The sequence below is a fragment of the Garra rufa genome, chromosome 17, assembly GCF_049309525.1.
Source record: "Garra rufa chromosome 17, GarRuf1.0, whole genome shotgun sequence".
Lineage (NCBI taxonomy): Eukaryota > Metazoa > Chordata > Actinopteri > Cypriniformes > Cyprinidae > Garra > Garra rufa.
Genome location: NC_133377.1, coordinates 39,363,985 through 39,389,966, shown reverse-complemented (window position 1 = coordinate 39,389,966; position 25,982 = coordinate 39,363,985). Strand labels below are relative to the sequence as shown.

The 25,982-nt window shown below is 30.7% G+C and overlaps 1 protein-coding gene across 1 annotated transcript; it reads left to right on the top strand.

Moving 5' to 3' along the window:
* LOC141289816 (transcription factor Sp4-like) lies at nt 1–24,585 on the top strand. The gene is made up of 6 exons (XM_073822003.1): nt 1–84; nt 4,537–5,539; nt 7,823–8,209; nt 11,915–12,119; nt 13,951–14,150; nt 24,247–24,585. The coding sequence occupies exons 1-6, from the start codon at nt 16–18 to the stop codon at nt 24,495–24,497; spliced, it is 2,115 nt and encodes a 704-aa protein (XP_073678104.1). The 5' UTR covers nt 1–15; the 3' UTR covers nt 24,498–24,585.
* The last annotated feature ends 1,397 nt before the right edge of the window (nt 24,586–25,982 follow it).

Below are 25,982 nucleotides of genomic sequence, written 5' to 3'. Positions count from 1 at the left end.
CAGAAGAAGGAAGCCATGGCCAGCGATGGGGGGAAAGCCAGCGGAGGTGAAGCTGGTACGAAAGGGAAAAGTTCTGGATCGCAGGTATCACAAATGTCAAGTTTGACTCAAATGGTGTCTAATAAGACTTAAGTGCCCACTTGTTTCTGCACCAAAAGCACTTCCTGATTATTGCAGGGCGCTTCGGTGCACCGTTGCACGCATTCACACTGTTCCTGTCTTAACCTGTTATGCTTTGCAGTTCTTTGATAAAACATTTGTGAACCGGGTTAGGTAACACTTTTAATCTTTAGCATTACGGAATCAGAACAAACGGTTCATTATAATGATTTTGCACAAACATGCAGTGGTGTGCAGAAGTCTGAAACAGCTTTAAAATAGTTTAAGAAACAAATTGGCATTAAGGAAAGAATTCACATTTATGAATTTGCTTTTCTGGTCACCAATTAAGTGCTACCAAATTTGTGAGAATAATACATGGAAATTATGTTATGTCCGTGTCAGCTCCATTAAAGCATAAATAAATAAGAAAAGACATTGAAAAAGAAATGGATTTTATTTGTAAATATACGTAATATAATAAACATAACATAAATAAGAAATATAATTTTTGTGACAAGAGAACCTGAAAATAATGTTTTCTCAGCAAAAAATAAGTAAAATAAAAGTTTTTTTTCTTAAATTCCTGCAATATTTTACTTAAATGTCTTTAGTTAGTAAAGATTACTCAAATAAAAATAAATAAATATAGATAAATAAGAAAATAACTTTTGAAAAAGACGTTTATTTTGTTTGTAAATCTAAATAATATAATAAACAACAGATTTTTTGTGACAAGAAAGAGAACCTGAAAATTATGTTTTGTCAACAAAAAATAAAAATTAAAAATAAGTAAAATAAGAAAAAGTCTTTCTCAAATCCTTGCAATATTTTACTTAAATGTCTTAATTAGTAAATATTAATAATATAAAGATAAATAAATAAGAAAAATACATTGAAAAAGAAATGTATTTTATTTGTAAATATACGTAATATAATAAACATAACATAAATAAGAAATATAATTTTTGTGACAAGAAAGAGAACCTGAAAATTATGTTTTGTCAGCAAAAAATAATTAGTAAAATAAGAAAAAGTCTTTCTCAAATTCTTGCAATATTTTACTTAAATGTTTTTGAATAGTAAAGATTAATAATATAAAAATTAATAAATAATGAGAACATAAGAAAAACACTTGTACCCCTTTGTACTGAAATGTATTTTATTTGTAAATAGAAATAATATGATAAACATAAATAAGAAATATAATTTTGTGACAAGAAAGAGAACCTAAAAACTATGTTTTGTCAGCAAAAAAAATTAATAAAATAAGAAAAAGTCTTTTTCAAATTTTTGCAATATTTTACTTATGTCTTTAATTAGTAAAAATTAATAATATTAAATAAATAGTTAAAAAATAAGAAAAATACCCTATTGTACTGAAATGTATTTTATTAATTTTATTAAATATAAATAATATAATAAACATAACATAAATATACATAACTTTTGTGACAACAAAGGGAACCTGATAATTATGTTTTATGCTGGCACCAGTGCTGCTGTCATTAAAGCAACAAATAATTAAATAATAAAAATATAAATTAAAAAGGAAAAGGAAAAGTCTTTCTCAAAATGTTGCGCATATTTTATTTAAATGTCTTTAATTAGTAAAAATGAATAATATAAAAATAAATTTCAAAAAGAAAACCTGAATATTATGTTTTATGTCAGCACCAGTGCTGCTGTCATTAAAACAAAAATGTTTTAAAAATATAAATAAAATAAGAGAAGTCTTTCTCAAATTCTTTCACATATTTGACCTAAATGTCTTAAAAATTAGTAAAATGAGTAAAATAAAAATAAATTAGTTAATAATAAAAACATAAGAAAAAGATTTTTGTGCCCCTTTGCACTGAAATGTATTTTATTTGTAAATACAAATAATATATTTAACATAAATATATAATTTTTGTGACAACAAAGAGAACCTGACAATTGTTTTGTCAGCACCAGTGTTGCTGTCATTAAAGCAAAAGATAATAAATAAATATATAAAAATATACATAAAATAAGAAAAAGTCTTTATTAAATTCTTAGACATATTTTACTTGTCTTTAATTAGTAAAAATTAATAATATAAAAATAGAAGACTTTCTCAGATGTACCCCTTTGCACTAAAATGCAAATGCTTATTTGTAAATATAAATAATATAATAAACATAACATAAATCATTATATTTTTTGTGACAAAAAATATAAATAAGCAAAAGCCATTCTCAAATTCTTAAAGCCTTAAGTGCTGCTGTCATTAAAGCAATAATAATAATAATAATCATATTAAAAATAAGAATTAAATGGAATTTTATTTAAATGTCTTTAATTAGTACAAATGATTACACACACACACACACATTTATTTATTTATTATTATTATTATTATTATTATTTGTTATAACAGATAACCTGATTTTTTCATGTCAGTTCCAGTGCTGCTGCCATTAAAGCAAGCAAATAAATAAATAAATACTAAAATATAGGCAGACAATATTTAACAATATTTCAAATAAAATATTTTAAATATAAATAAATAATAATATTAAAAAATAGAATTGTTTTGTTCATGTCAGCCCCAATGCTGCTGTCATTAAAGCAATACATTAATTAATTACACAAGCAGACAATATTTTTAAATTCTAGTACATTTTCACAAAAATATATTTAAAATTTTGTGTAATACAATAATACAAAATAATTTTGGTGAGAAAAAAATGATTGATAATCAAGTTTTGTTCATGTCAGCAACAGTACTAATGTTATTTTGTCATATTAATAATAATAATATTGGCAAAACAATAATTTAAGCAGGAGATATTTGCAAATTCCCATTTCTTTCAAATATATTTATTATAATATTATATACGTAAATAATTTATGTGAAAACAAAGAGGATGATAAACTTTTTTTTCATGTGTTGCAGTTATAATAATAATATTATTATTAATAATACTATATTATTAATAATAGGAGCTAAATATATTTTATATCTTTTTATTTAGATTTAGATTTATTTATATATAAGTACATTTTCACTCAAATATATTTATAATTATAAATTAATAAATAATTACATATTTTATGTGACAGCAAAGATAATGACAGTGTTGCTGTCATTAATGCAAAATAAGTAAATAAATACATTTGATGAAATTGTCCAGTCATTTTTTCCCCTCACTTTTAGAAATATATTTTAAAAATTCAGTATTCAGTAATTCCAAAATACAGGCTAATTCTAATTATAAGTAATATAAATAATCAAATATAAATTGTGTAAATTATATTTATATTAAATAAGAAAAAGACTCTCAAATTCATGCACATATATTATTTAATATTTAAAAATATTTAAAATATATATATAATTTTAGTTTTTATTATTATTATTATTATTATTATTTTTTTTTTTTTTTTTGTGATAACCTAATAATTTTCATGTCAGTTCCAGTGCTACTGCCATTACAGCAAGCAAATAAATACTAAAATATAGGCAGACAATATTTAAAAATTCTACTATATTTTTAATGAAATACATTTAAAAATTCTACTATATTTTTAATGAAATACATTTAAAATGTAAATAAAATATTTTAAATAATAATAATATAATATAATTGCTCCAGTGCTGCTGTCATTAAAGCAAAAAGCAAAAAAATTATTAAATATAATAGAGAATAATAATCATGTTTTGTTCATGTCAGAAACAGTACTATTGTTATATTAATAATATAATAAAAAAAATAATAACATATTACTAATAATATAAGAAAAAAACAATATAAGCAGTAGATATTTGCAAATTCACATTTTCACTTAAATATATTAATATATATTATATATTTATAAATATTTATGACAACAATTTATACGTTAATAATCTATGTGAAAACAGAGGATGATATAATATTGTTTTAATAATAATAATAATAATATATTAATAATAGGAGCTAAATATATTTTCACTCAAATATATTCATAATTATATATTCACAAATATTTGCAATATTTTATGTGACTGCTAGGAGAATGTCTTTAATGCAAATTAAATACAGATAAATAAATTGTTTTGATAGTTCAAAAAATGACAATTACATTTAATTTCTAAATATAAATAACAATAGAAAATGAATAATAAATAATTACATAATGTAAATTATAATTCTAAATACTCTTTGTATTGGAAAACACCAGTGTTTTTAGACTTTTGCAACGCAGTGCACTCAAAATGTTTGTGTATAATATTCATGAGTCAGTTTTAACAGAAAGCCCTTCGAATGAGTTTTTCATCATGAATAGTTTGTCTCTGGAGGCCTTGATCGTGAAATGGAGAGTCTGTGGTTCACACGCACACTTACTCTTCCTGTGAGCCCGCCCACATCTGCTGACACTGACATCTCACTCTTTCTCTGTGTGTGTGTGTGTGTGTGTGTGTGTGTGTAGGATGCACAGCCGTCTCCTCTTGCATTGCTGGCGGCGACATGCAGCAAAATTGGTGGTGTTGGCGGCGAGGGTCAGGCGGCCACGCAACAACAGATAATAATCGACCCCAACCAGGGTCTGCTTCAGCTTCAAAACCCCACACACCAGCTAGAGCTGGTTCCTGCACAGCTAACAGGAAACGGCTGGCAGATCATAGCCACTTCCCCTGCGACCAAGGATGGCGTTCAGCAGCAGGCAACAGAGGGTGCTGCAGGGCGGAAGCTCAAAGCGGTGGCTTCGAATAACGCACCTGGACAGCAGCAGCAGCAACAGTTTCAAATCATCCAGGTGCAGAATCTGCCGAACTCATCCGGTGGGATTCAGTATCAAGTCATCCCACACCTCCAGACCGCCGACGGACAGCAGATCCAAATCAGCCCGAGTAACCCCGCGGCCTTAAGCGTCCAGCCCGAACAGATCCAGCTCATTCCCACTGGAAACAACCAAGCCATTTTGGCCACGCCCCAACGGGCCGGTTCGGCCAGCATCGTCGCGCAAAACCAGACGATCCCGCTTCAGATCAGGCCGTCGTTCCCTTTGCAGCTGCAAACCATTCAGGGTACGCAAGCGCCTATGGTGACCACTGTGCCCATCAACCTCGGAGGCGTGACTTTGGCGCTGCCGGTTATCAATAACGTCGCCGCGGGAGGCGGAGCTTCGGTGCAACTCGTCCAATCGGCCGACGGAAGCATTTCCAACGGAAGCCAAGTAAGCACAGCGGAATCCACGTGCACAACCACCAGCGACGCCATCGTCGCCACGTCTACGGATGCCACGACGTTATCCGTGGCGTCCGCCGGAACCGAAAGCCAGAAGGACGGTCAGGCGGGAGAGTCGGACGGCCAGAATCTGGGTCAATCCAATGGCCTCCAATCTGACCAGGCCGGACAAATCCAGCAGTTCCAAATCGTGGGGCATCCGGTTCTCCAGCAAATACAGATCCAGTCGCCCCAGCAGCAGGTCAGTGTTCATGTTTCGTCAGCGACATTTTTTTTCACCCACAAAATGAGATGACTAAACAAAAACTTGTTTTGAATGACTTCACATTATGAAGTATGAAGGAAGGTTATTATAGTTAATAAAAATTGAAACTTTATTACTTGGAATAGAATTAACTGGAAAAAAATGTGTGTGTGTATATTAAATATATAAATACAAATTTATTATTTTATGCATTGTTTAACAAATTAAAATGAGATAAAACTGTTAGGGAGGGACAACAGTTAATAAAAATAAAAATAATAAAATGTAATAAATACTTAATTAAAAAAAATAAAATACACTTTATAGTAGAATGTATGTAGGAGGGTTATTTTAGTTAACAAAAAGTAAAACCATCAACAAAAAAACTTTATTACTTGAAAATTTAAATTAACTTTAACTGGGAACCCCCCCCCCCTCCCCACAAAAAAAAAAAAAAAATATATATATATATATATATATATATATATATATATATATATACGTAAGACAATGGTTAAACATTTCAGTTTATTTTAGTTTAATTTATGTACCAAAATAACAAACAGAAATAAAATTAATAAATCTATTTAGGCATATTTAAAATACAAATATACAAATAATAAAAACACCTCGACAAAATTACAAAAAACTAAAATGAAAACAGCAAGTATAAATTTTTTTTTTTTAATTTGTTCTAAATATTATCTCAACGATACTACAATCAAACTGGTATGCTATGTAGGTATATATTTAAAATATTTAGTTATTACAATTATAAGCTTTAACATAAATAAAATAAAACTTATATAGACAATTTATTACAAACTAATAAAAATGGAAAAAACTAACTAAATTGCTAAAACTAGCTACAATTAAAATGAAAACAAAATCTAAAAAATAATATAATAAAAATTGCTAAATATTAATAAAAACTAATAATATCTCAATACTAAAACAACAGTTATTTATTTATTTACAGATTTATTATTAAGAGACGAAACAGTTTGGGAGGGACAACGGTTAATAAAAAGAAAAATAATAAAATTTAATAAATAGTTAATAAAATTAATAATAAAAACTACAGTAGAATCTCAATTGTACTAAAATAAAACTGGTATGCAATGTATGTATTTACTAGTGGTGGGCCGTTATCGGCGTTAACGTGCTGCGTTAACGTGAAACTCTTATCGCGCGATAAAAAAAATATCGCCGTTAATCTATTCTCAAATTTGGGTTGGGAGCTGGGTCTAAACTACGCAAGATATGATGACTTTCACCTTGATAGTTTAACGCGGATGTATACCGAAGACTGTAGAATATGGTCGCGCGTTTAAGTCTCCTCCGCCAAAACACAGACGGGATCGCGTCGTCCTCCATTCATAAAAACCTAATCTACTATAGCGCGAAATGCCACGTAAATTCGTCGTTTTTTGGATTCATAAATCAAATGTTGGTCAGTCACTTAATTCAAATCGCGATATGGACTAGTGTATGTGAATACTGAAATGCAAAAAGACCGTTTTAATATGAATCCGGTATGTTCCGTTTGCCTAGCTGTATGTATGAATGGTGGAGACGAGCTTTTACTACACGCATACTGAAACACACGTGACGCTCACGGTAATTTTTGGCATTTTCATCTCACATGAACAGATAAACTCAATCTCCAAAACTGCTGTGAGTGTCACTTTTACCGTTTCATTTGAGAAAACTAGCATCATATCATACTGTATACACAGAAACTTCACGGCAACCTGTCAAAATAAAAGTACGGTGTAACATGTAATGGGCTGGGTAGGTGTTGACGTTAAAAAAAACACAATCTAATAGGTAGAAAAAATAATTTCATTGTTAGTTAGTTAGTAAACACAAGTACATCTAATTGAACATAATTTATTTTCATCAACAAATTATCATAGAACAGCTTTATGAGCTTTATGATCCATTCTCAAAGACTTTAAGTCATTATTTGGGTAGCACACATATTCTGAATGCCTTCAGCAGAATTCAAATTAGCCATTTTAATCTAGATTAATCTAGATTAATTCCAAGATTTAATCTAGATTAATCTAGATTAAAAAAATTAATCTATGCCCACCCCTAGTATTTACGCATTTTGAAATACGTAGTTACTGAAATTATGAACTTCAACTGAAATAAAATCTAAAATAAATCTTACTTAATTTTAGCAACATTTCTTTCTTACTACTTGCTACTGTAGATTTAGTCGTCTAAAACTAAAACAATTCAAATGACTAAAATATGACTAAAGACTAAATCACAGTTTGCTGTCGAAATGAGCAGGTCGTCCAGGGCTCCATACAGACGTTACAACCAATGCAGCAGAACCTCCAGCTGCAGGCCTTCCAGAATCCCACGCAGGTTCTGATCCGGACGCCCACGATCACCCCGTCGGGACAGATCAGCTGGCAGACGGTCCAGGTCCAGAACGCCGGCATGCCCCAGCAGCTGACGCTCGCCCCCGTGACGTCCAACGCGAGCGGAGGGACGTTCACGCAGATCGCTCCGCTGACGCTCGGCGGGTCGCCCATCACACTCAGCGCCGCCCAGCTGCCCACTGGGACCGGGGTGCAGACGGTGAACATCGCCGGTTTGGGCGCGGCTGGAGTGCAGGTGCAGGGCGTTCCGCTCACCATCACCGGTGTGCAAGGTAAGAGCCTCCCACCTGTCATGTGACACCTGTTGAATCATAAATAATTTAGCGATTTGAATTTATTCAAGGAAAAACTTGTTTATGTTCAGCTCAAAATCATTTTGTGCAAGCAGATGTAGCTTTTGTTTAAACCCTGTTAACATTTTTGCGTTATGACAATATTTTCCTGAAAATTAAGCACATTTCCCCTTATGTTTGAACATTTTTGTGTAATTAGTGCTAGTCTCAGTTTCATGAAATCATTTCAGTGATTGATTTGTTTACATCTGTGTAAATACAGAAAAAGCAGTACAGAAAGTACTGCTGTGATGTAAAAACAATATACCGTTTAAAACGTAATTAATTAAATGATTAATAAAAATAATAAAAAAATCTAAAACTATATTTTTAAAATAAATAATTTACTTTTTCTGAGAATGAGGCAAAGTTATTATAGTTAACTAAAACTAAAACCATAAAAAGCTTTATTAATTGAAATAAAATACACTTTAACTAAATTTAAAATAAAATATTTTTAAAAAAAATGTTTATTTGAGTTTAACTTTACGTACAAAAATAATTAAAAATGAAACTGAAATAAAATGGATAATTATTTATAGGCATATTAAAATAATACAAATAAAAATACATCAACAAAATTACAAAAACTAAAATAATGAATTAAATGGTTAATAAAAATAATAAAAAATCTAAAACTATATTTTTAAAATAAATAATTTACTTTTTCTGAGAATGAGGCAAAGTTATTATAGTTAACTAAAACTAAAACCATAAAAAGCTTTATTAATTGAAATAAAATACACTTTAACCAGATTAAAATAAAATATTTAAAAAAAAATGTTTATTTGAGTTTAACTTTACGTGCAAAAATAATTAAAAATGAAACTGAAATAAAATGGATAATTATTTATAGGCATATTAAAAATAATACAAATAAAAACACATCAACAAAATTACAAAAACTAAAATAATTAATTAAATGGTTAATAAAAATAATAAAAAAATCTAAAACTATATTTTTAAAATAAATAATTTACTTTTTCTGAGAATGAGGCTAAGTTATTATAGTTAACTAAAACTAAAACCATAAAAAGCTTTATTAATTGAAATAAAATACACTTTAACTAAATTTAAAATAAAATATTTTTTAAAAAAATGTTTATTTGAGTTTAACTTTACGTACAAAAATAATTAATACTGAAACTGAAATAAAATGGATAATTATTTATAGGCATATTAAAAATAATACAAATAAAAATACATCAACAAAATTACAAAAACTAAAATAATGAATTAAATGGTTAATAAAAATAATAAAAAATAGTGAAATTAAAAAAAATAATTAATAAAATAATTCACTTTTTTCACATTATAGTAGTGAATATGTAGGAGGGTTTTTATTGTTAACTAAAACTAAAAACATAAAAAAGCTTTATTCATTGAAATAAAATACACTAACTAAATTAAAATAAAATATTTAAAAAATATATTTCCGTTCATTTAAGTTTAACTTCATGTACAAAAATAATTAAAACTGAAGCTGAAATAAAATGGATAATTATTTATAGGCATATTAAAAATAATACAAATAAAAACACATCAACAAAATTACAAAAACTAAAATAATGAATTAAATGGTAAATAAAAATAATAAAAAATAGTGAAATTTAAAAAAATAATTAATAAAATAATTCACTTTTTTCACATTATAGTAGTGAGTATGTAGGAGGGTTTTTATTGTTAACTAAAACTAAAAACATAAAAAAGCTTTATTCATTGAAATAAAATACACTTTAACTAAATTAAAATAAAATATTTAAAAAATATATTTCCGTTCATTTAAGTTTAACTTCATGTACAAAAATAATTAAAACTGAAGCTGAAATAAAATGGATAATTATTTATAGGCATATTAAAATAATACAAATAAAAACACATCAACAAAATTACAAAAACTAAAATAATGAATTAAATGGTTAATAAAAATAATAAAAAATAGTGAAATTAAAAAAAATAATTAATAAAATAATTCACTTTTTTCACATTATAGTAGTGAGTATGTAGGAGGGTTTTTATTGTTAACTAAAACTAAAAACATAAAAAAGCTTTATTCATTGAAATAAAATACACTTTAACTAAATTAAAATAAAATATTTAAAAAATATATTTCCGTTCATTTAAGTTTAACTTCATGTACAAAAATAATTAAAACTGAAGCTGAAATAAAATTAATAATTATTTATAGGCATATTACAAATACAAATAATAAAAACACATCAGGAAAATTACAAAAACTGCAATACTTAATTAAACAGTTAATAAAAATATTAATTACAAACACTGATTAAAGTGAAAACAGAAAGTATAAAAAATTAAAACTAGTTCAAAATCTTTATCAAAAACTGTAGTAATATCTCAGCGATACTAAAATATTTATATTTAGATACTAAAAATATTTATTAATAAAAAACATCAACAAAATATATATGGAAATATTCTTAATAAACTAATAAAAACTAAATTCCTAAAACTAGCTCTAATTAAAATAAAACAAAGTGTAAAAATAATAAAAATAATAAAAACAAATGAACAAAATTACAAAAAGGAACTAAAATTAAAATGAAAACTGCAAGTATAAAACTATAGAAGTAAATACAAATTCAAAATATTAATTCACTATATTACTATATTAGTATCTCAGTGATACTAAAATAAGACTGGTATGCAAGGTATTTATTTATTTATTATTAATTTATTTTAAAATATTGAGTTATTAAATAAAAACTTGAACTGAAGTAAAAGAAAATATAAAAAAAAAACTCTGTTTGAGCAACATTTCTCAGCTTAACTAAAATAAGTAAAACTAAAATAAAATGTATTAAAAAATATATAGACAACTAAAACTAATAACAAATAATAAATTGTTGGCATTTTTAAAAACGAATAAAAATGACAAAAACAAACAAAATTGCTAAAACTAGCTACAATTAAAATGAAAACAAAATATACAAATAAAAATGAATGCAAAATATTAATAAAAACTGTAATATCTCAATACTAAAACAACTCTTATTTATTTATTAAGATTTATTTATTACAATAATCAAAATTTGTGTGATGTAAATGTGCTTATTTGTCTGGAAAAATTCATAAAGATTAACATTTCATTTAAACTGGAAAATATATTTTTTTCCCCCTTGGTTTTTGAGGAGAAGGCATGAGTTATTAATAGATGTTGTAATAATTATCACAATATTTTAAACCCATTTATCCAAAGTGTAATATATGGCCGCTGTTTCTTGATTAAAACTATTTGATGTTTAATTTTTATTTAGTGTTTTCTCAAACCATAGTGAACTAGTGTGGAACAGTAGCATGAAATGTAGTTGTGTGTTTTTCCATAGACTGTTCATTACTCATGAAGTAAAATGGCAAATTAAGGCATTTATATTTTATGAGTCGGAGTCTAAATGTTGTTTCCAAATGCTTGGTAAGGTGTCAGATTGCAGACTCTTTGTTATTGGCCTTTGCATGTCTGGATCCACTGTTGACTAGCTTTTCTTATGGAAAATAAGGGCTGTTTTAACAGATTTCAACTGGAACTCACAAACTCTCCAAAATCTGCTGATGTTTTGAACAGTTTTCTCAATCAGCTGTTCACAGAGTGATTTAATCAGCTGTGCTGTTTGTGAATTCCAACAGGTCAGCAGCAGGGTCAAGAAGGGGTCAAAGTTCAATCTGCCCCAGTGACGGTCACTGTTGGCAACATCAGCAGCACGACCCTGAACGCAGTGAGTCCAGACCAGATGGGTCAGGTCCAGAGCCCGTCAGACCAGGAGGGTCAGCCCAGCAAAAGGCTGCGCAGGGTGGCCTGTTCCTGCCCCAACTGCAGGGATGGAGAGGGGAGGTACGTCTGAAAATAAAAACAGAGGGAACGAGGAATAAAGGAGTTTAATATGAGATTGTTCAAGTGGAGGAACCGAAAGAGATTAAACCAGGGGATTAAAAGACTTTCATGCTCTTTAGTTTTTCCTCCTTCATGCTGTTGGCATGTCCGTCATGGCATAAAAAAAGATAAAAGAAATTGTAACATTTTATTTCTCAATTCTGACTTTTTTTTATTTCACTATTTGGACTTTTGGCTAAGAGTGTACATCTTGCAATTTTGAGAAGTTTCAGTTTTGCAAGATAAAAAGTTGTAATTACATTTTTTATTCTGCAACAGAATAAAGATATAAACTCTAATTCGACTTCTAAGAAATAACTTTGAATTGTAAGTTATAAACTTAGAATTCTAAGAAAATAGAATTGCAAGACAAACTTAAAATGAAAAAGTTAGAATTGCAAGATATAAACTCAGAATTCCAAAAAAAAGGGTTAGAATTAGAAGATGTAAATTTAGAATTTTAAGAAAAAAACTTAACATAAACTCATAATTCTAAGAAAATAGCTAGAAGTTATAAAAGTTATAATTGCAAGGTATAAAGTGAGAATTCTAATAAAATAGTTAGAATGGGAATTCTGGAAAAAAGTCAAAATTGTGGGAGAGAAAAAGTTAGAATTGCAAGGTATAAACTTAGAATTTTAAGAAAATACTTAGAATTGCAAGATATAAACTTAGAATTCTAAGAAAAATTGTTAGAATTGTAAGGTATAAACTTAGAATTCTAAGAAAATAGAATTGCAAGACAAACTTAAAATGAAAAAGTTAGAATTGCAAGATATAAACAGAATTCTAAAAAATTAGAATGGCAAGATATAAACTCAGAATTCCAAAAAAAGGGTTAGAATTAGAAGATGTAAATTTAGAATTTTAAGAAAAAAACTTAGAGTTGTAAGACATAAACTCATAATTCTAAGAAAATACCTAGAAGTTATAATAGTTATAATATAGTTATAGTTGCAAGATATTAAGTGAGAATTCTAATAAAATATTTAGAATGGGAATTATGGAAAAAAGTCAAAATTGTGGGAGAGAAAAAGGTTAGAATTGCAAGGTATAAACTTAGAATTTTAAGAAAATACTTAGAATTGCAAGATATAAACTTAGAATTCTAAGAAAAATTGTTAGAATTGTAAGGTATAAACTTTGAGGAAAATTGTTAGAATTGCAAGATATAAACTTAAAATTCTCAAAAAAAAATTGTTAGAATTGTAACGTATAAACTTAAAGATTTAAGAAAATACCTAGAATTGCAAGATATAAAGTGAGAATTCTAATAAAATAGTTAGAATGGGAATTCTGGAAAAATGTCAAAATTGTGGGAGAGAAAAAGGTTAGAATTGCAAGGTATACTCTTAGAATTTTAAGAAAATACTTAGAATTGCAAGATATAAACTTAGAATTCTAAAAAAATTGTTAGAATTGCAAGATATAAACTTAAAATTTTAAGAAAATAGTTATAGTTGTATAAAAAGTGAGAATTCTAAGAAAAGTTAGAATTGCAACTGTTTTTTTTTTCAGCCACAAATAAAAAAAATAAAAAAGGTAATTCATATTTTCTTGGAATTCTGAGTTGAAATCTCACAATTCTGAAAAAAAAAAAATCAAATCTGAATTGTGACAAATAAACATAAAAAAGTAAAAATTGTGAGATCAAAAGTTTTTAGTAAATAAAACAGTAAAAAAAAGCTAATATAAAGATATTATAAATGTTAAAAGTCTCTTTAGTAGATTTCAATTTGTGTTTTGGCCAGCTAAAGCAATTTTTTTTATTAATTTCTGTGTGTTCTGACAGAAATAACAGTGACCCGTCAAAGAAGAAGCAGCACGTGTGTCACATGGAGGGTTGCGGGAAGGTTTATGGCAAAACGTCTCACCTGAGGGCTCACCTGCGCTGGCACACGGGAGAGAGGCCATTCGTCTGCAACTGGATCTTCTGCGGGAAACGCTTCACCAGGAGCGACGAGCTTCAGCGGCATCGCAGGACGCATACAGGTGCGTAAACACCCACACACATGCACGCAACAGGATGGAACAGATGCACAGGAGCAATCAAATGAACATGTGCATGTTTATATCAGCCAGACTGATTAACCAATCAAACTCCTGTCAGCTCCAGAAAATACAGCACAGACAAATGTTGGTTGAAACTGTTATTTTAATTTAAACTTCTTGGCACTGAATGCAGTATATTTCGATAAAATGCAATGCAATTATTTATACAACATTTAAAAAAAAATCTAATTAATACTAATATCCTGATTTATTATTAGTGTTGGAAACAGTTGTGCTGCTTAATATTTTTTTGGAAACTGTGAACCTTTTTTTCAGGATTCTTTGATCATTAAAGGTTCAAAAGAACAGCACTTATTTCAAATAAAAAGGTTTTCTAACAATATACACTACTGTTCAAAAGTTTGGGGTCGGTCAATTTTTATTCTTTCTTTTATTACCAAGGATGGGTTAAATTAATAAAAAGTGATAGTATAGATTTACATTGTTAGAAAAGATTTATATTTTAAATAAATGCTGTTCTTTTTAACTTGTTATTCATCAAAGAATCCTGAAAAAAATCACAGGTTCCAAAAAAAATATTTACACCCGTTTCCAACATTGATAAATGTAATAACAAATCAGAATATTAGAATGATTTCTGAGGATTATGTGACATTTAAGACTGGAGTAACAGCTAATGAAAATTCAGCTTTGCATCGCAGGAATAAATTATATTTTAAAGTAAATTGAAATAAAAACCATTATTTTATGTTGTAATAACATTTTGCAATATTACTGTTTTTTTTCTGTATTTTTGATCAAATAAATGCAGCCTTAATGAGCAGAAGAGACTTAAATATTATATAGTATTTTATATCGTATAAACAACCCATAAAAACAAATTTAAAACAAAGCATGTATGGTAACCCCGCCCTTTTATAGGTCATTTCAAGGCATATTTCATGCCATTTTTTCATTTCAAGGTGTATATAACATCTTATTTCAGGTTATTTGCCACATTTTACATTTCACACCACATAATTATTTACATTCACTTTTGATTAGGCTTATAATTATTGATTAATTTCATGATATATTGATTTGTTTTATTGTTTGCGTCATTTCATTTAAAGGTGTATTTCATGTTATTCACTTGTTTATTTAATTTTAAGGTGTATTTCATGTCATTTTTTTATGTTTAATAAATTTCACTTCAATTTATTAGTATTTTATATTTTTTATAGAAATTATTTATTTATTGTGACGTTCCATGACATATTTAGGGGTCAAGCAACGAAGGTGCGATGGCACCTATTGTATCTGTTGGCGTTATCTTCTTCTCCTTCTGCTTCGTTTATTCCGCTCTTGAGTCTATAGCTGCCCATAAAACCGCTTGCGGGAAAGTTGTGTAACTTGTCACACTGATAGAGGACAGTCGCAACATTAACCATAGCAAATTTGTAGTCTCTAACTCAAACTCTGTAGTGCCACCACTTGTCCAAAGTTTCACTCATGTTTATGCTTATAAATTTTGAACTGTAAGGCACACAACCTACTTTTTCAAACTCGTCCTAGACGGTTTGTCTGATTTTCACCAAAATTGGCTCAGATCCTCTTCAGACCATGATGGCAAAACGTTGTTGAATTCAAGTTGATCAGTCAAACCGTTCTCGAATAACGCGCAAACGAATTCTACAAAAAGCACGCAAAAATGGATGTGACGCTATATCTCCACAACGTTTTGGCATATTGAGACCAAACTTAGTGTGTGTTATAACAAGCATGACCTGAGGATACCTGCAGTGTTCCGACGCAGTGGCACCTGGGGCCAGATTCACGAAACATTCTTAAGAACAATGTAATTATGATTTACAAAATCGAGTCAGAGATTTAATTAAACATTTTTTATTTTACTTGGCCTACAAATACGACATAATCTTTGGCCGTATTTAGCGCATATGTGCAGGACGTTTTTGCTGTAGTTTGCGCACACACATACCGGAGGCGTTCATTCGGACGAGGGAAGAAAAACAACGCAAAAGTGAATAAAACTGATCGGCAAAGCTTAAGACAGACCCTTTAAAAGTAACGGTTCAAAAACACGGCGCATTAAAAACATGAAGCCGAGCACCAGTCAAAGTCGTGACGAAAATGTGCGTGCTTATGATTATTAGGATAATCTGCAGAAACAGCAAAAAAGACGTTGAAGTGTTTACAAATGCGTTTTCAGCCATGTATTCACTCAGATAGATGTATCTTTTTTTTTTCTTAAGGAAAAAATTAAGATGTTCTTAAGAACATATTTGACCCTGGACCACAAAACCAGTCTTAAGTCGCTGGGGTATGTTTGTAGCAATAGCCAAAAGTACATTGCATGGTTCAAAATTTTTGATTTTTGTTTTATGCCAAAAACCATTGAGAAATTAAGTAAAGTTCATGTTCCATGAAGATTTTTTGTAAAATTCCTACTGTAAACATATCAAAATGTAATTTTTGATTTGTAATATGCATTGTTAAGAACCTAATTTGGACAACTGTAAAGGTGATTTTCTCAGTATTTTTGATTTTTTTGCATCCTCAGATTTCTGATTTCAAATAGATGTATCTCAGTCAAATATTGTCCTATCCTAACAAACATCAATAGAAAGCTTATTTATTTAGCTTTCATATGATGTATAAATCTCAGTTTTGTCAAATTATCCTTATGACTGGTTTTGTGGTCCAGGGTCACATATTTGAGAACTTCTTAGAATTTATCTTAAGAAATTTCTTAATTTATTTCTTAAGAAGATATTCGTGAATCCGGCCCCTGGTCAGGAGATACAATTTTTTTTCTTTTTGCTTATAACTTCTGATGGTTATAAGCGCCACCTAGTGGTAAAATCAAATATTCACATGCTTATAACTTTGGGTGTGGTCGACTTATTCTTACAGGAGTAGACTCCTGAATCCTTTCCAAGTCCAGCGATACCAAACATGCCAGGTTTTGCCTTATGGTTTAGCGCTTAAAAAACATTTCCCAATATCTTAGAAACCGTTACTCCGATCGACACAAAACCACCGTAGGAAATACAGAAACATAGAGTGCCGACTACACACTAATGCCCAATTGCCAAAATTTTGATAGTGACAAAAAATTCCATTCCAAAGGTTAGCCATCGGTCATTTTTTCTCTTGTCATATAGAAAAATATCTAATAACTCCAAAACAAATTGAGATATTTTCACCAAATTTGACACACACATGTATGGGCACACTCTAAGGACACATGACATATTTGGTGAGATTGTGCCTCTTGGTGGCGCTATAACTGAACAAAACATGAAATTGCCACTGAGTACGGTACAATAGAGTAATATGATAGAAAATGCTACATTTTTACCAATACATTGGTGTACCATTACAAAACTTTGTATGTACCATTGAGACCTGAAAGCATTCAAAACATTTTCAGACAGTGCCAACTTGTGGTCAAAAGTGATAACCGATTAAATCGTATTACTAGTGTTTTTTTTTTTTTTTTACATTTTCACCTATTTTGACTAAAATCACTTTAAAATGGTTTCAATTACTCATTGCTGCCCTTGTTCTGATGCTTCCCTAGCCTAGTGCTTGCAGCTATATTTAATAATTAAATTCAGAATTTGACTACCGGAATCAATTCTATAATATACATTTTTAAATATATTAAATTATATATTATTACATAACTTAAGAAATAAACTATAAATTAGGTAAATGACATAATATGAATAATTGTAAATTCTATTAAAATAGAAAACAGCTACTTTTTTTTTTTTTTTTTTTATTTAAACAATACAAAAATAAAAACAAACAACAGCAAAAATAGATATTGTACATAGTTGCACTGGATTTATGCTACACAGCATACATGGTTATTATCCTATATTTACCTCTCTTTGCATAGAGTTATGCCACAAAAAAAGAAGAATAAAAAAGAAAATATCTTATACTTACATACATAACATACATAACATAGAAACAAAGCCAAACAAGTGAGGTTATAACTTAAAATACAATTACAGTTTACTTAGATGAGTATGTCTTTATATTCCTTGTAAATCAGCCACTTTTCCCAGTCCCTTTGGAAATCACCTTTTTTCATCTTTAATGTATATGTAAGTTCTTCCATCACCCGGATTTCTTCGATAATTTCAAACCATTGTTTACAATTCAATGTGGTGTCATTAAGCCAATTTCTTGTTATAGTCTTTTTACAAGCCACAAGAAGAATCTTACATAAATATTGATCGCTTTTGGATACTATACCTTTAATATTTCCCATAAGTAGGAATAGAGGGGATCTGGGTATACTATATCCAAGTACTTCAGACATAACTACCTGCACATTATCCCAAAAGGATTGGATTTTCTTACAGCTCCAAAAAATGTGTGTGTGGTCTGCTGTTAAATTTCCACATTGTCTCCAGCACTCCTTTTGCTTGGAGACTTGTTTGCTTTTGATCTTAGGTGTTATAAAGAAACGAATAAGACATTTCCAGGAAAACTCCCTCCATATTTGTGAGCTAGTGGTAGTTTGGTGTAATATCCACATATCGTACCAATCTGTTTCAGGTATTACAATCTTTAATTCTTTATCCCATTTCGATTTTATATATAATGTGGAAGAGGGGCTGCAACTCATTAACACATCATATATGGAAGAAATTAATCTAGGTAATGTGTGATTGTAGGCATCCATCATCATTTTGGTAAGAGGATGGATATTATTTACTCTAATTTTCCTTTTTTTATTGTAGTAATCCCTTAACTGGAAATATCTAAATAAGTCCTGATTTCTGAGTCCAAAATTATCTTTTAAGTCCTGGAAACTTTTAATTTCACCCTCAGTAACTACACTGCACAATGCCGTTAATCCTCTCTCCTTCCATTGTTGAAATATTGGATCTTCCCTTCCTGACTTAAATTCTTCATCATGTATAATCCACCTAAGTATTCCAATTTCTTTCTCCAATTTGAAATGTTTAACAATTGAATGCCAGACTTTTAATGTAAATGTCACTATTGGGCCCAGTTTATCTTTAATATGTTCATGAATTTCACTCTCCCCTATAAAAGATTGAACTTGAAGATCTTGTATATTTGTTTCTACGTCTTTCCATTTGGCTAAGTAGCTAGAAGTACACCAATAAAAAATGGGACGTATTTGTGCTGCATAGAAATAGTTTTTAAGATTTGGGAGAGCCATACCACCTTTTTCTTTAGGTAATTGGAGTGTTGAATAACGAACTCGAGGTCTTTTACCCTCCCATATATACCTAGATATTAATTTGTCCCATTCACAGAATTGCTTTGGTGGGATTTCCATTGGGAGTGATTGAAACAAATAGAGCAGACGTGGTAAAATATTCATTTTTACTCCTCTTATCCTATCACTAAAGCTCATGGGGTATGTGGACCACCTCTCTATATCGCTCTTTATGTTACTAATAATTGGATTGTAATTGGCAGAATACAATTTTGTTAGATCTTTAGTCAAATTTACACCTAGATATTTTAGGCAATTTGCATCCCAATTAATGTCATAGTTTTGTTTGAGCTCCATGTTTGGTTTACAATTAAACATAAGAATTTGGGTTTTTGTTACATTTAATTTGTATCCAGCGTATTCATTAAATTCCCCTAATACTTGCATAAGGTTTGTGAAATGTTTCTTAGGTTCAGCTAAATAAATCATAACATCATCCGCAAAAAGACTAATTTTATGTTCTATTCCATTGATTTCCACCCCTGGTATCAACAAATGCTGTCTAATTAATTGAGCCAGTGGTTCTATATAAATGGCGAATAGCGAAGGACTAAGACAGCAACCCTGCCTAGTTCCTCTTTCCAGGCAGAATCTTTCTGATAAAGACCCATTTACTCTCACTCTTGCTGTCGGGTTTTGATATATTGACTTTATGCACTGTATAGATTTGCTGTTAAAACCCAATTTTTCTAGCGATAAATACAGAAAATCCCAGTCGACCCTGTCAAAGGCCTTCTCAGCATCAAGACTGATTAGAGCAACCGGTAATTTATTTCGATAAACCCTATCTATTATATGAAGAGTTCTTCTAATATTTTCATACGTTTGCCGGCCTTTAACAAAACCTGTTTGGTCCTCATCTATCAAATCAGGTAGAAACATTTGTATTCTGGATGCTAATATAGAACTATATATTTTATAATCTGTATTGAGGAGTGATATAGGTCTATAATTTTGACAGTGGTCCTGGTCTTTTCCCCCCTTTGGGATTACAGAAATTATAGCCTCTTTCCATGACGGAGGAATTTTACCTTCTTTTATGACCCAATTAAAAGTGTCCCTTAACAATGGCATCAGTTCTTTACTAAAAATTCTATACCACTCTGAAGGGAATCCATCACTCCCTGGAGCTTTGCCTGACTTTAGTCGGCCCATGGCACTTTGTAATTCCTCAGTAGTTATTTCAGCAGTTAAGATTTTATTTTGTAAATCACCAATAGAGGGTAAATCTAATGTATTTAGAAACTCTTGTACTTTTGTTCTATCCACAGTGGAGGTCTGTTTGTATAATTCTTCATAGTAATTCTTAAAAATATTTTCAATATCTTTTGGATCATTTTTTATTTGATTTGTTTTGGGATCGTATAGTTTCGAGATTAAGTTATTAGTTTGTTGTTTACGCATTCGTCTTGCCAATAGTTTAATTGCTCTTGGTCCTGCTTCATAATAATTTTGTTTTAAAAATCTTGCCTTTTTCTCTACTTCTAACTGTAATAAGCTGTTAATTTCCTTTCTCAATTTTCCAATTTGAGCCATCACCTCTTTATTAGCATTGCATTTATGTTTACACTCCAATTGTTTCAATTCTGAAGTAAGTTTTTCATAATGAGCTACCCTTTCTTTTTTAAAAGTACTTGTAATGGCTATTAATTTTCCTCGAATCACTGCCTTAAGTGCATCCCATAGTATGGAGGGGTCCACCTCGCCATTGTTATTTTCCTCTACATATCTTTTGATTTCTGTGCGAATTTGTTCAATTATTAATTTGTTATTTAGTATTCCTTGATTTAATCTCCACAGTGTGTTTTTCCCTCCCCCCCCCAGGGAAATCCTCACATAGATCGCACAATGATCTGATACATCAGCTACTCCAATTCTACATTGTTGTATCCTGTGTCTGTTTTCCTCTTGTAAGAGAAAGTAATCTATTCTAGAATATACAGAATGGGTGGCAGAGTAGTGACTATAGTCCTTCTCCATTGGGTGTAATTCCCTCCAGGCATCAATTAATCCCATTTCTGTACACAAGTGATTCATGAATTTTGTTATATGATTTTTGTTTCTTTTATGACTTGTTGTATCCATCTCATGGTTTAGCACTATATTTAGATCCCCTCCACATATACAAACCCCCTCCATTTCCTTAGCTACGATATCAAATAACGATTTGAAATATTGTTTATTGCTTTCCGGTGGAACATAAACATTCACAAGAGTTACTATGTTACCATTAATTGTTCCTTTAACAATAACATATCTCCCTTCTTTATCCTTTATTTCTTTCTGACATTCAAAATTGAGACTTTGTGGAATTAAAATAATAACCCCTCTCCTACGATGGTTTGAGCATGAACTATAAAAAATATTTTTAAAACCAAATTTTTTAAATTTTTCATGCTCCTCATTTGACATGTGTGTTTCTTGTAAGAAGAAGATATGTGTTTTTTCTTTTTTCAATTTGGCTATTACCCTAGACCTTTTGGCCGGATTTCCCAAACCATTAACATTCAAAGACATTATCTCAATGTCCCGCTCCTGCATATGTCTTTCTTTTCAACAATCCTCATAAAACGATAACCCCACTGGCTAACATTTGAACAAGTAAGAACAACTGAACAACATTTACGTAAATCAAAACCATTTGAATGATCGAACAGAATATCAACTGACCTCCATTTGGGAATGATCACCCACAACTTAGGGTTTTGAGTCTCTCTCTCCATTAGGGGGTAAAGCCTCAGCTGAACGGAGGGCCCCCTTCTAGATATGCGGTGCTGCCTACTATAGGTTTTTGCACCCATACCAGATAAGTTTTCTTAGATGTCCATGTCTCCCGTTTGTCAAGCTTATACACGAAAACCCCTTACTATATTATTTGAATTATTAAACAGTAATTTTCGGCTGACACTCACGTCCATTGTTCCCTCTTGACTTGGTGTATTAGTCCCTTGTTTAAGTCGCATATAGATGTTCTCTTACAAATTCACCGCGTTCTTTCGCCGAAAATCCTCTAGCCGCTTCCGTGCCCTTCTGCTTGCCTCTTCTCTCCGCTCTTTGGTGACCCGCTGCCAAGCCGAACTTTTCCTTGCCTCGAGTCGTTCCAAAAGCGTTGTAGTACCCTCTGCCTCTTCGGAATCAGCTACTTTATAACCTCTATCGCGTAGATCTTTCTCAACTTCTTTCGCGTCGTTGTACGTTTTTACTCCGTTATTCCAATGTACTCTCATTTTAGTGAATGGGGTCTGAAAGCGGATCCCCGCTTCTTTCAGGATTTTCTTGACTCTGGCGTATGACTTGCGATGCTGCACCACAGCTGAGGGGTAATCGTGATCGAAGAAAATCCTCCTCTCTCCGATTGTGATTATTCTCTTGCTCCAGGCTTTACTCAGGACCATTTCTTTCGTACTGTATTGTAAAAAGTTCACAACGATAGCCCTCGGTGGCTGATCTGCTTTAGGCTTTGGCGCCAGAGCTCTGTGCGCCCGCTGAATTTGACAGTCTGCGTCAATGCCAAGCTCCCTCCGCATTAGTTCTTCAACAAACTGAGTGACCGACCCCTTTTCTGCATCCTCTGGTACTCCGAAAATGCGCAGGTTATTTCTTCTGGACCGCGACTCGAGGTCAGTCAATTTGTCCATCATCTTTTTGTGCTCTTGTATAAATTCCTGTAGTAGGCCATCAGTCTCGGAGCTCCAGCACTCCATTTCTTCAACACGTGAAAGAGTGGTCTCGACCTTTGCATTTTGTTCTTTTATTTCTTGTGTTGTGAGTGCGATTTTCTGATTGATGTCCTCCTTAAATTCCTCTAATTCGTGTTTCATTTGAGTCTTGAGTTCGTCTTTAAACGTACCCAGCTCCACTTTCAGCTCGCTACGAAATTCTCGTATCTGCTTGCTGATACTGTTTAAACCCGCGCGTAAAGAGTCTGTTGTTTCCTGTTCGCCATCTTCTCGTTCTTGCATGCTGTCTGTCTCCGTTCGATTACAGTCTTTACCTTGCTTTTCGGGGTTTCTTTTAGCTTTAGACTTTGTTCCTCCGCTCATCTCTCAGCAGACGTAGATTACTAATAAGTATAAATCGAGTTTAGCGGAGTATTATAGCTGATTTAAGGGAGCTCGCAGTTTAACCTGCCATGTTGCTTCGTCGCCCAACCGGAAGTCCCAGAAAACAGCTACTTTAAATTGTAATATAATTTCACATTTTTATTGTTTTTACTGTATTTTTGATCAAATAAATGCAGGCCTGGTAAGCAGAAGAGATTTGTTTCCAAAAAAAAAAAAAAAAAAAAAAAAAATCTTACTGATCCTTAAGGTTTTAACAGTATTTCACAATTCTGACTTTTTTACTCATAATTGTGAGTTTATCTCACAAATCTGACTTTTTATTTTTAATTTGTAATTTTTAATTCATATCTTGCAAGTTTTTTTTTTTAATTCCGAGTTTATATTTTGCAATTCTGACTTTTCCTTTGAATCCTGATATAATAATATATAACATTATATATTATATAACATCAAATGTAATATACAGTCAGCCATCCTAATTTTTTTCACTGCACTGGTTTGCATTAAAATTTGGGATTTTCCTTCATCTATATGATGCCTTTAAGTGCAATACGTGGTTGTTTATATGTGCATTTCTTCTTATTGTTTTATTTGCCCTCATTAATATCAGCAATAAATCAGTAATGGGCCACCTTGAGCCTTAGACATCATGTTTTGAGAAACCCACATGAGTCGACCACAGAACCAGTGTCTGTTCTTTCTCAGATCTGAATAATCAAGTGATTTTCTGTGACCCGTTCAGGTGAGAAGAGGTTCGAGTGTCCGGAATGTTCCAAGAGGTTCATGCGGAGCGACCACCTGTCAAAGCACATCAAAACCCACCAGAACAAGAAAGGTGGGGCGGCACTTACCATCATCACCACAGATGAGATGGAGGAGGAGGTGGACGAGGTGCTGGGCTCGCCGAGGATCGTCACGGTGGCGTCGCTCTCGCAGGATTCGAACCCGGCCACGCCCACCACTTCAAACAATTTAGAGGAGGAGTTCGAGTAGTTTTCCCTCCCAAAAAAATGATCGGCTGAAAGCACCACAATATCGTTTGTCGGTTTGTTTATATGTTGATTTGTTTATGTTCTTCATTCTTTTTCTATCGACAATGGACAGCTGTTTGAGCGCACTCGATTTTTCATATGGAAATTTAATACTATCAAATATTATGACAAAGAATAATCTAATGGAAATATGGAATAGTATGAGCTGTTAAGAGATGCCGGTTTTGTTACAAGTAGCACAAGAAGTTCCCAGATGCTCCTGAAGATGTCGCTATGCACAAAAATAATATATATATATATATCTGTTTCAACGTGGTTTCGATCGAAAACGTGTTTCCACCACAGGATATAGAAATAAAAAAGGTAATTATGATTTTTTTTTTTCTCTCTTTCTCACAATTCTGACTTTTTATTTTTCATTCTGAATTTGTATTTTCGCAAGTCAGATTTTTTTCTTCCTGTGAATCCTGAATTTATATCTTGCAGTTCTGACTTTTTTCAATTCTGAGTTTATATTTTGCAATTTTGACTTTTTTTCCTTTGAATTCTGAGTTCATATCTCACAATTCTGACTTTTTTTATATGTATATTTTACAATTCTGACTTCTTTTACTTTAAATTCTGAGAGTTTATATCTTGCATATCTGACTTTTTGTTTTTAATTCTTAATTTATATCTCGCAAGTCTGATTTTTTTAAATTCTAAGTTTATATCTCGCAATTCTGAATTTTTTTACTTTGAATTCTGAGAGTCCATATCTTGCAATTCTGACTTTATATTTTAAATTCTGAATTTATATCTTAAAAGTCTGATTTTTTTTTCATTCTGAGTTTATACCTCACAATTCTGACCTTTTTTAAATTCTGAATTTATATCTTGCAATTCTGACTTTTTTCCTTTGAATCCTGAGTTTATATCTCACAATTCTGACATTTTATTTTTAATTTATATTTTACAATTATGACTTTTTTACTTTAAATTCTCAGTTTATATCTTGCAGTTCTAACTTTTTTTTCAAAATGCTGTTTATATCTCACAATTCAGATTTTTTTTCTCGTAATTCTGAGTTTATATCTTGCAATTCAGATTTTTCTTTGAATTTTGAGTTTATATTTCATAATTCTGACCTTTATTTGTATCTAATTTTTTTTTCTGTCATGGAATAAAAAATAATTTTGTGAGATATAAGCACAGAATTCAGACTTTTTTGAAGAAAATAATTTTTTGCTTTTGTAATTGCGTTTTCTTTAAATTCTGAGTTTATATTTTGCAATTCTGACTTTTTTTTCATAATTCTGAGTTTACATTTCGGTATTCAGTTTTTTTTCCTCTTTCGAATAAAAAAAGGCAATTTTGGAATTTTTTTGCAATTCTACATTTATATATTTCAATTCTGCATTTTTTTCAGAATTGTGAAATTAAATCTCATAATTGGAAGTAAAATAGTCTGAATTGTGCTACAAACAACGTTATCTCAATACCAATG